Source organism: Balaenoptera borealis (assembly GCF_965194805.1).
Source record: "Balaenoptera borealis genome assembly, chromosome: 13".
Taxonomy (NCBI): Eukaryota; Metazoa; Chordata; class Mammalia; order Artiodactyla; family Balaenopteridae; genus Balaenoptera; species Balaenoptera borealis.
Genome location: NC_138870.1, coordinates 100,625,672 through 100,637,700, shown reverse-complemented (window position 1 = coordinate 100,637,700; position 12,029 = coordinate 100,625,672). Strand labels below are relative to the sequence as shown.

Sequence of the window (12,029 nt, the reverse complement as noted above, 5' to 3'; positions counted from 1 at the left end):
AGCATGTGAAAAATGACACATTAAAAGGGGAACAATGATTTGAATTACCATCACCTTATCAGAGACGATGGAGGCCAGAGGACAGTGGGACAGAAACTTTACCATCCTGAAAGGAAAGCAGAAACAAAAACAAACAAAAACCCCTCACATCCAGCAAAAGTCTCCTTTAAGAATAAAGGTGAAATAGAGATATTTTCAGATTAAAAAAAAAAGATAAGTCCTTGCAAACAGATCTTCACTATAAGATATGCTAAAGGAAGGGAAGGAATTTGATACTAGATGGAGACTCAGATGATCCTGAAGGAATAAAGAACATTGGAAATGGTAAATATCCAATTAAATATAAAAGGCTATTTTTTTCTTAATTAAAATGCATTTGAGGGCTTCCCTCGTGGCGCAGTGGTTACGAGTCCACCTGCCAATGCAGGGGACACGGGTTTGAGCCCTGGTCCGGGAAGATCCCACATGCCGCAGAGCAACTAAGCCCATGCGCCACAACTACTGAGCCTGTGCTCTAGAACCTGTGACCCACAGCTACTGAGCCCACGTGCTGCAACTACTGAAGCCCGTGCGCCTAGAGCCCGTACTCCACAACAAGAGAAGCCACCGCAATGAGAAGCCCGCACACTGCAACAAAGAGTAGTCCCCGCTCGCCACAACTGGAGAGAGCCCGCGTGCAGCAACGAAGACCCAATGCAGCCAAAAATTAATTAATTAAATTAATTAATTAATTTTAAAAAGTGCATGTGAATGCTTAAAGCGACCATTTTAACATTGTCTTATGGGGTTTAGGATATATGTAGATGTTAAAAAACCTACAATTTTGTCCTTAAAGGACAGGGGCAGGGTACGAATCTACATGGTGGCAAGGTTCCTACATTTCAGGTGACGTGGTTCAATATTAATAAATAGACTGTTAAAAGTGAAGGGTGTGTGTTATACTCCCTAGATCAACCACCAGAAAAATGATGCCAGAGGCATAGCAAACAAGTATTACTCACATAGAGACTGGTGGATGTAGCCCCAAAGCACGAGATGCTTTGCAGGAGCTGGACTTGGAAAGACTGAATCACTCAGTCAACTTCCAGTTACGGGGCACCTACCCGGGAGCACCTGCCTTCACCGAGAGAGCCCAGCAACAGCTCCATGAAATGGTGTGGCCTAATGTGGAAGAATCAGTCTACGATCTAAGTGATGTCCCGGGAATGGTGGAAGTGACAATTTGGTGAATCAGAATATGCCAGGTCACAGTTTGTTATTCTTTGAGGAACTTTCTTAGGGAAATGCCTCCTAGAAAAGACCAAAGGACAAAACTTGAGTGGTTAAACACTTGAAAATCTGTTTTATAAATGTTGCAGTTTTGCCTTACACTGTATTGTAAATTGCCTCCAAGGGTGGTGATAAATGTAGTTGATTCGCTGCCCTTTTCATCCTAGGAATGAGTGGTGCGAGGTGGGGGCAGGAGGCACACTGACGTTTGTGACGTGCTTAGTGTCTCTCTGGGGACTGCGCTCCTGGGCATTGTATCCTTGGTGGTGCTCTGTGCCCACAGGGGATGGCACGCCTGCAACCTCCGGACAGGCTGCCTAAGGCATGCCCAGCCTCCCCAGTGCTTCTCAGCCCTCCCTCCAGGCTGTGAAACATGTGCCTACAGACATTTTCTTACTATTTATTACATATGTTTTTATGAAAGGACTGAGCAGGAGGAATTTGCAATGAATAATTCATGTATAATTGTTTTCAAAATATAAAGTAATTTTTCAAAGAAAGCCACCAATCTATCCGTTTCAGAGCCCCACTGCTGCTTGGGTGCCTGTGCGTGGGCCACGGCAGTCTGTCTAAAGGCTTTTGCTCCATCGCGAGCTGGGACAGGCTCCTGCACAGAGCGGGACGGGCGGGGTGTGTTTGCAGATGGCGCAGAGCCTCCAGAATTCCCAGTCACGCACTCCTGCCCAGGTCCCCAGGTGGGCCCCTGGGGCAGCCTTGGAATCCAGCGCTGCTCCCCACGTCCACCAAGCCCCCGGCAACACCGCGGCACCTGCATTGCCCTCCCTTTCGCTCTGCTTCCAATCCCGCACCAAGCGCGTCCTGCAGCTTGTTTACTTCACCACACATACAAGCCAAGCCAAGGCCAGTGCCCGACCGACTGGGCGGGCACAGACACAGCGAGCTGCTGTCACATTCAGCTCATTACTGACATAGATGGCCAGGGGTGCCAGCTCCCTGGTCCTAGCCCACACGCCGGAGACGGCGGCACCGAAGCAGGGGCTGATGGCTGCACTGCTGCTCTGGGTACCCTGTTGCTGCTAAGTAGGGTTATATTCTGCAGACCTAGTCTGCGGAGGCCGGGGCACAAGCCTCCACCTGTCAGACCCCAGGGAGCAGAGGAGAAACTGACTCCTGACAGCTCTCCGGGAGCTTCTCCTCTGCTCCCGGGGCATAGGGGAAAGTGGGAGGTGGCCTCATAGCCACTTCTTAGAGGCCTCCCACCCTCTGGTGTCCCGAGGGCATCTCAGGGTGTTCTGTCGAGACCCAGATTCGCCTTTGCCTGTGTGGCCTGTTCGGATACACGTGAGAGTGCCAGCGCTGCATGGGAGAGCACTTCCCCCACTTCCTACTGTCGTCTCCTACCCATTTCCACCTGCCCTGTTCTTTGTCTGGGCCCCAGTGACCTTATTCCAACAGTGGAGTTCATCATAGGGGTTAAGAGGAACTGGGTTTGAACCCCAGGTCTGTCACTTTCTAATCATGTGACTGGGGCAGCTCTCATAGCCTCAGTTTCCACATCTTTAAAATGGAGTTAGTAAGAGTGCTTTTCTCATGGCTTATGACAAGGATTAAATGAGACGTTAATACCTGTAAAGATCTCAGCACAATGTCTGGCATGTAATAGGCATAAGCACTGCTACATGATGATGATGATGATGATGGTGGTGATGGTGATGATGATGAAGGTGGTGATGATGATGATGGTGATGGTGATAGTGATGATGATGATGATGGTGATGATGATGATGGTGATGATGGTGATGGTGATGGTGATGATGGTGCTGGTGGTGATGATGGTGATGATGGTGATGATGGTGATGATGATGGTGATGATGGTGGTGATGGTGATGATGATGAAGGTGCTGATGGTGATGATGATGATGATGGTGATGATGGTGATGATGGTGATGATGGTGATGGTGGTGATGGTGGTGATGGTGGTGATGATGATGATGATGATGGTGGTGGTGGTGATGATGGGTACTATCTCATCCCATTCTCCTGCTCCCTTTCCCCTATTCAGCTTCCTCCACAGAATGCAGTCAGTGTGGTGCTAACCCCGCTATTCCTCTGCCCTCTAACTTACTCTGGCTTCCTGTGCCATCACAGCCCCTGATCATCCCCGTGTTAATGGCTGATCTGTGTGTTCCCCAACACTCAGGCACAACCTTTCTTTTAACCCATCTCCAGACTTGGCTCTCCCACACAGCTTTCCTGCATCTGTCCTGAGAGAGTCCAGTCATCCTGGGTGTCTTTGGCCCTTAGATGCATGGACACATTTTGAATTATGATTCAATATCCTTTTCTGGAAGGAAAGCCATGTTTTCTCATTTAAATCGTGAATACCGTGAGAACAGAAGGGATGCTGTCTTCTGTCCCACCTCTCTTCCCCTCAGCATCCCTCCTGGGAGGTTCACCTCCAGGCAGGCAGCTCTGTCCAGGTTGTTGACTAACTGGCTATTGGCAAAGGGATGCCAGCGTCATGTGCCCTTCGAACAGCCCACCTGATCAGTTTCTCCTAGGAAGGCGTCGTCTCCTGGGAAGAGTCATCTAGATGATTCTGCTTCAGTTTGCAGTGCAGGGAAGTTTGTTTTCTCAGTTGCTTCCCACCCCCTGCCCACCAGGGGTGTGAATTTTCTATTCACACAAAGTAGAAACCGTTGGTAAAAAGCAGGTTATGTGCACTGGAATGAAGGGATCACGGATAACTTTCAGTGAGTGGATCACACCAGGAGAGGAAACAAGGGGTGTCCATGGATCCCCCTGCAAAAAAACATAGTAACTTACAGTTTAAACTGTGGACCATCATGAGACTTCGATCAGAATTCTAGTTTTCCCTCCTCAAACCGCCTTGTTTTATCTTGTTCATGTTTCCTAGGATATATGTGAATATAAATCTCACTTATGAGCCCTGAAAGCCACTGCTGTCACAGCACACGTGAATCTGGAGACCTGGACGGCATGGCCGGGGAGAAGGTCTGCAGCGATGCTTGCAGCCCCGAATGCCTGCCATGCCGAAAAGCCAGGCCGGCTGCCCGCCTGTCTCTCTGTTCACTCATTCACTCAACAAACAAGCCTGGCACTGGGCCCCAGCCCCAGGACACTGGGCCTCGCCCGCAGGGCGGCCTTGGGTGGAGGCAGACAAGTAACAGTCACAGGCTGGAGTGCAGGGGCCATGGTGGTGAGCCTGCCGCGGGGCTGGAGGGGCTCGGCCGGCAGGGACCCCGGGACCACCTAACGGCCCCTCCCGTCGCTTGCCTTCCTTGTCAGGTCCTGGAAGATAACGGAATGCCGATGGATGACGATCAGTACACTCTGCTGACTGCAGAATTAGGATACAAGAAAGAAGGGATGAGTTGTCTTGATTTCGCAGCAGGATTTGAAGGTAGCTCATGGCCAAGTGCCAACCTGTCTCCCACCCGTGGCCCTGCCGGTCTTTCCGAGTAGTGCCGCTAGGCTGCTGGGGTTGAAGTAGTGTGAGCTAAGATGTTGAAACGGTGTGTGTGTCCTAAGACTGAAACAGACATTTTTTAAAAACTTTCTCTTTGTGTTTCGGCCTTTTTTTTTCACTCAGCCGCACCATGAGTGCAGAATTTTGTCGGACAGAGCCTTCTACAGATAGTAAGAGCCCAGATGGTTTCTAAAATTTACTCCCAAGCTTATGCTCCTCCAATCACACCTCATGTCCTTAAGGTTTTTCTCCTAAAAACAGATGCTGGTTATCTGCAATTAGTGACACGCATGCGCCAGCAAGGCAAATGTTCTTCCGCCCTTTTTGCAGATAAGGGAACAGAGATGCTAGAAGATTCAGTGACTTGCCCAAGATCACCCGGCCACTGTCCCTCCCCTCCTGCCCCCCGCCCCGGACCCACATGGTTGTCAGAAAATTTGCTGGGCACCGTGGAGTCCGGGCCGGAGGCGGGGCCTCCCGTTCGCCACCTGGTCTTTACTCTGCTCTCCCAGCCGCACGCCAGGCAGACAGATGACCAGCACCCAGCCTCCCGCTTCTTGGCTCTGACATCTCCCCCCTCCCTTGTCTCCACTCTTACTGAAGTTCAGGTAGACAAATAAGCCCTCTGGAAAAGCTGCAGAAATCACGCATATATATGCATGATTCCACGGATATATAAATGCACTGCAGGCTGGATGGGGCAGAACCCGGAGCCCGATTTGCATTTTGCCGTCTTCCCCGGGGTTGGCCTGGGAGATGACCGGGCGGTGTGGCGGGCCTCGCTAGAGAAGCTGGCCGCTGGGACTCCTCACCCATCCAACACCACCCCCCCGATTTCATTTGCCGATCCTAAGGGAGAGAGGTCCCACACCCCCCAAAAAGACAACACGGAAGCCATGGAATTTTAGGATTTTGACACTTTCTTTGGCTACGTGTTTTGACTTTTTTGAAGGACAATAAAAAGCAGGGAAAGGACCTCCCATTTATTTTAGTGAGTGCTTCCAGTGCCCGGGGGCATCCATCGCTGAGGTGAGAAAATCGGGGCCCAGGGTGAGGGGTCACTTGCTTGAGGTCCCAGGGCGGTGAGCCTGTCACAGAGCGAGCACCGCACTCAGCAGCTTCCTCCCTGCCCTCCCCCCCCTCTGCCCCCCATCAGTCCCCCCAGCATATGGCCAGATGCTGAGGGTGGGGGAAGATGGCGGCTCCAGGCCGTTGGGGGGTTGGGGGTGGACACGGCAGAGGGGATCAAGCAGCAGGGGGAGTTGCTATCTGCCAGGAGTAGTGAAGCCCGGGGAGGCCACTCCAGGCCCAGGTGGGGGTAAGGCAGAGGCCAGGTTCAGGGCTGGACTCAAGGATGCCCACAAGCTCCAGACGCCCTGCCCGCTGCCCGTCCTGCAGACCACGTGGGGGTCAGGGGGGCTGTGGGTGCGACATATGCAGAGATTCACGTCCAAAACCAAGTCCCAGGTTGTAGCCTGGCTTTAGACAAGGCCACACTCAAAGTGTCACAACCTGATGGAAATGGGTTGGTTTTTAAGTGGCGATTACACCTCCTTCCTCCGTTTTACGAGAGAGAGAGGGCCTAATGCAGTAATCAACCAGCTGGGCTCTGGAATCCAACGGGCCTGGGTTAGCTGTGATGTCTGTGAGCCCTGTGACCTTGGGGAAGTTGAGCCTCCATCTCCTCATCTGGAGAATGGGCATAAGAATAGGTTTCCTTGTGTGTAAACTGGGCTCGAGAAGAGACTGTACCTCTTAGGTTGTTGAAAAGACCAGGACTTGTCCAGAGACCTCTAGCACAGAGGAGGTCAGGACCTGCCTCATGACTGAATTACGCTTTCCTGTGTTTAGGACCTGATTCTAGGAAACAGAACAGGCAGGAATCCTCACTCTCTGCCTCTGGGAATGGAGAGATGGGCAAGATGTGGTCCCTGCCCTGGAGGACGGACAGAGGAGCCAGACAGGAAACGTGCTGGGCGAGAGCGTGGCCCTGGTGGTCTGGAGAACAAGTTCTTCTCGTGGTGACGGGGACATGTCTAAGATCATAACAGAGTTCATGCTAGGTTCAGTCTGCAGGGTCGTAGTACTATATAGTGTTCTAACAGGCCTGGGGACCGAAGAAGTCAAGTGTTGAGATAGAAATAAAGAGCCGTGCTCGCCACTAAGGGAAGTCCCCTGATTTATGTCGTTGTTTCAGATCCTCAGATGAACGGGCCAGAAGTGAGTTCATCTCAGACTCCAGTTCTTTCCAAAGGGAACTTGGACGGCCACTTTATAACTGCTGAAGAGTGCCTGAGACAGTTCCCCCGGAGACTGAAGGAATCCTTCCGGGTAAATCATGACCTCTCTGCTGCTTGGCTTCTCCGGACACCCCTCCCGCCCTCTCCTCGCTCGCAGCCATTCAGCTGCAGCGCGTGTGAGCCCTGTGGCCCCAGCATGTCCTGCTCATCGGGACACAGAGCGCTCCGTCCGCAGACTCGGGCTTGCCTTTTCTCCCCTTCCCGGGACAGGGCTTAACTCCGCGATCCCCTCCCCTCCCCCAGGCCCTTCCCTGCTGACACTTTGCTGGGTCTGCCTTCTGCCCCTCACAGGCCTTGGAGAAGTAAGGAGACCCTCCTCACAAGACAGGGAGGGGGGGAAGGGGCACGACAACCCGAGTCACGGCGAATTCAGGATGCTTTCAGGCATCCCGTCCACTCCACTCCTGCACAAACCAAACGAGCGTTGTGCACTTGCCTGTCATAAGCTGGACTCTCTGCTAAAAGCTGGGGCTGAAATTTGGGAGCACTGCTCAGGGAGCTCAGTCCAGCCCAAGACACAGATGGTCAACAGACAATTCGACACATCATGATTGGCTGCCATAGAGGGACCCGTACTGCGCTATGGGAGCACAGGGGGAAAAAACCATTAAGGAGGGCTTCCTGGAGGAGGTGACCCCTGAACCAAATCTTAAACCCTCAGCATGTGCTGGCCAGAAAAAGAAGGGAGTGAAAAATAGAAGAATGGGCTTGCTTAAGGCAGGTGGCAGACAGGTCATGGGCTTTAGGGAAAAACTCCCGGGTCTGCGTGACCGAGGCGTGGTTTGCATGCAGAAGCTGTAATGCGTAAGATGGGAGAAACAGCAGCCATTCAAACACAGAGGCAGGAACGACCTCAAATGTTTTTGTGTTGAGAAGTAAAAGAGGGTCATTAAAGTGGGAAGGAAGATTGATAAATCGACCACATTAGCTACAAAACGGGGCAGAGGGCACGAGGGAGTTAGAATGTGTCCTTGCCAGGGCGTGGAGACCCCGGGGTGTGCAGGGGCAGACACCTCAGTAGGTGGAAATCCAGTGAGTCCAGGGGAGGAGAGGTGGGGAGCACCCTGTGGGTGGAGCCAGCCCCCAGGGGCAGGGCTTCCAGAGTGTGCTGTGCTTGAAACATCTTCCCCGCGTGGTTTGCCAATTGGAGATTCATTCTGGTTATTACTGAGCTCCCATTTTAAAACGTATACTTATGATGACTGTCTAGCTCGGATTTGCGGCATGGTTCTGACTTTGACTATTCGGTCCAGACATCAGACCGTGCGTCCTAATTCTTGGTTTGAAAACATATGGTCACCGTAAGCAGACAGGGAGAAGGGTTAGTCCTCATTATTTCGTCCAATGTGATGCCCAGCCGAGAAGAACACGGAGCAGGCAGGGGTCATTTATGGGGCGGAGAGCCTGGCGGGAGGGAGAGAGGGCGGAAGGGGAAGCAGAGGCACGGGGGCAAACAGCCCCTCTGTGCTGGTTAGCAGGGCCGGGTGGCCATCGCCCGCGGCTGCCTTTGTCCTGCTGCCTCACCCATGGCAACCCAGGCCCCTTGTTCTGGCCCCCTCCCCGCCTGTCTCCTCCCGCTCACCTTTCCCAGTGGGGACACGGGGAAGCCAAGCTCCCTGCTGGCACCACGTCTTCCTACGTTTATTACCAGTGTAGCTTGGTTACAGCTCACAGGTGTCCCGTATTTCCTAACATGGTCTTTATCTTAAATAGTTAACTAAAAACGTTCACCAACACCCACCCATCCTGCAAAGAACTTATAACCTAGTAGATAAGACAAAGACGTGAACCCCTAATTGCCAGGGTTTGCGTGATACAGACTCGGGTGCTGGTTATATCCGGGTTCCCGGGGGGGGGGGGTGCTGCTCGCTGCCCTCACACGTATATGTAAACGGGACAAAGAGCGTGTCTTTTTTTAAAAATAAATTTATTTATTTTATTTATTTATTATTTTTGGCTGCGTTGGGTCATCGTTGCTGTGCGCGGGTTTTCTCTACTTGTGGCGAGCGGGGGCTACTCTTTGTTGCGGTGCGCGGGCTTCTCATTGCGGTGGCTTCTCTTGTTGCAGAGCACGGGCTCTAGGTGTGCGGGCTTCAGTAGTTATGGCTCACGGGCTTCAGTAGTTGTGGCTCGCGGGCTCTAGAGCGCAGGCTCAGTAGTTGAGGTGCACGGGCTTAGTTGCTCCGCGGCATGTGGGATCTTCCCGGGGCAGAGATCAAACCTGTGTCCCCTGCATTCGCAGGCGGATTCTTAACCACTGCGCCACCAGGGAAGTCCCAAAGAATGTGTCTTGATTGTTGAGTGGGAAGGTACAGTCACTTTATTTCCTTTATTGAGTTCCTATTCATGAGAAATTCTTGAATATCTCTCTCCGTCACTAATGAAAAAACTATTTTGTATTAGTTGAAAATGCTATTAATCCTGCTGCTGCTGTTGTTTGCCCAGTGATTTTGTAGCCAGATGAGCCCATCTCAGCACAGTTAGGTTTACGGACAACAGCACAGTTGAGTAAGGCAGCCTCACCGTCATAGCCCAGGCCAAAGACCACGGACAGTCGAAGGAAATAATTCATTGTGACCAAACGAGGGGTGTCCCCCCTCCCTGACTATGGTGAGGAAAGCAGGCACAGAGACCCCCTGGGTGACCTGGGGACATGACCTGGGGACAGGTTCCTGAGGCCCTTGTGGGTTCACCTTCAACCTCACCCCCTAGACAGCATCCGTGCAGGTTCAGGCTCATGTCTGTGAAGTCACGTATATTTTAAAAAACAAGCAGGATCAAAACCCCACACAAATAGGGTCTTCTATACGTACACTTCCGCCGCTGCATGTTTCGCTTCACAATCTGTCCTGGACACCCGACCTTGCAGGGTGATCCCAACACACAGCTCTGGTCAGAGTGTCCCCTTTCTCTTAGGATGGGCCCGGGTCCTGCCTGGCTGGTCTGCAGCCCCTCTCTGGCCCCTCTCGACCCCCCTCCTCCTCCTGTCACACTCCGGCCAGCACGCTGCCTCCCCTTCCTGGCCTTGCACATCCCGCGCCTTTGCCTGGATTGTCACTCCTCTCCCTGTGACCAGCCAACTCCTACCGAAGCGCTGGTCCTGCCTCCGGCCCTTCAGACCTGCTGGGGGGTCTGCTGCTGCCCACTCACCTTCCGGCATGCAGTGTGCGGGGACTTGTAATTCCATGAGACGTCAAGGCCCGATAACACAACTGGCTACCACGGTGCGTGCCATGCAAATAGGTGTTTGTTGAATGCATAAGAGAATTCACTTTACATGCCAGGCAGTGAACCTACATGGCCTCAGTTGTTTCAGTCCCCACAACTACCCTATCAAGTAGGCGCTAGTGTTCCCATTTTATAGATGAAGAAACAGAGGGTCAGAGATGGGGAGAGACTTCCCCGAAGCCACATACCTAGTAAATGTCGTAGCCAGGAATTGAAATAATATCTCTTTCACTCCAACATGTATTGGCTCCAATAAAATTAGGAGTCTTCATGCTGGGAAGTCAAAGACTGAGATTCAGGAAATGAGTAAATTTTTTAAATTTGTGAAGATTATAAATATGGGTTTCCATGGCATCTAGATTGTCCCTGTAGTCCAGCAATTAGGGCTGCGTCAGAGCACTTCTCCCCCCGCCTTTTGCTGCATTTATCACGCTGACTTGCTGTAATTTGCTTAAACATCTTTCTTCCCTACTGGACTGAGAACCTTGATGTCAGGGGCCAGTTATCAGTACATCCCTGTACCTAGCAGGGTGCTTGGTGCATCATAGGTACCCCGGAAATATTTGCTGCATCATTCATACCCAACCTCACGCCACGGGTGTTTCTTAAGCACTGCTCTCTGGGCTGGAGCTGTCACGAGGAACAGATCAGAGCCCAGATATCACGTTTACCTTTAGAGGTGGAGCAGACAGTGGGCACGCGAATCTCCAGAGTGTCAGGTGGTGAAACGTGCTGTGAAGAAAAATAAAGCAGGGTGAGAGGACAGAGACCCATCAGGGTGGTGCCCTTGTACAGAGGGGACAGGAAATGCCTCCCTGGAGAGGTGGCATTCGGGCAGAGACCAAAGGCCCAGCAGGTCTGGTGGAGAATCCCTGGGGTGCCGGAGGCAGGCTTGGCATGTTCCAACAACAGCAAGTAGCTTTCAGCTCTCGGCTCGGAGGAGGCCAAGGTGCAACTTTCTTCGGTCGTCCCGAATCCGGGTTCATCTGACACCAGCCGCCTCCACCATGCTGCCTAAGTTCGACCCCAACAAGATCAAAGTCGTGTACCTGAGGTGCACCAGTGGGGAAGTCGGTGCCACATCTGCCCTGGCCCCCAAGATCGGCCCCCTGGGTCTGTCTCCAAAAAAGGTTGGTGATGACATCACCACGGCAACTGGTGATTGGAAGGATCTGAGGATTACAGTGAAACCGACCATTCAGAACATACAGGCCCAGATTGAGGTGGTACCTTCTGCCTCTGCCCTGATCATCAAAGCCCTCAAGGAACTGCCAAGAGACAGAAGGAAGCAGAAAAACATTAAGCACAGCGGAAACATCATTTTTGATGTGATTGTCAACATTACCCAAGAGATGTGACATCGCTCTTTAGCTAGAGAACTCTCTGGAACCACTAAAGAGATCCTGGGGACTGCCCAGTCTGGGCTGCAGTGTTGATGGCCACCACCCTCACGACATCATAGGTGACATCCACAGTGGTGCAGTGGAATGTCAGCTAGTTAAGAACTGCAAAGGAAAATAATTCAATAAAGGGTTATTTGACAAACACCCCCTCAAAAAAAACCCAGCAAGGGTGAGCGGGGAGGAGATGAGGGCAGAGGGGTAGGGGGCTGGGGCCACGGTCAGGATTGAGGATTGGACCCCGAGTGCCGTGGTTTGAGCAGAGGAGCAGCGTGCACTGGCTTGAGCCGTGCGGGTATCACTGGCGGCTGTGAGAATAGGGGGCTGGGCGAGGGTGGGAGCCGGGAAGCCCAGGAGCCTTGGGTCCGGGTGGAGGCAGTG

General features: G+C 52.3%; 1 protein-coding gene and 1 pseudogene across 12 annotated transcripts in view; both read left to right on the top strand.

The window, feature by feature from the left end:
* The window catches only part of EFCAB6 (EF-hand calcium binding domain 6), a 253,522-nt gene that overhangs the window by 148,006 nt on the left and 93,487 nt on the right, over window positions 1-12,029 (top strand). For all 11 annotated transcript variants that reach the window (XM_082352631.1, XM_082352630.1, XM_082352622.1 and 8 more), the window contains 2 exons: window positions 4,540-4,654; window positions 6,918-7,051. In XM_082352631.1, coding sequence (XP_082208757.1) covers window positions 4,540-4,654; window positions 6,918-7,051 — 249 coding nt within the window. The remainder of the gene's footprint in view (window positions 1-4,539; window positions 4,655-6,917; window positions 7,052-12,029) is intronic.
* On the top strand, window positions 10,991-11,990 carry LOC309610172 (large ribosomal subunit protein uL11 pseudogene; annotated as a pseudogene). The gene has a single exon. The product of its transcript is annotated as a large ribosomal subunit protein uL11 pseudogene (transcript).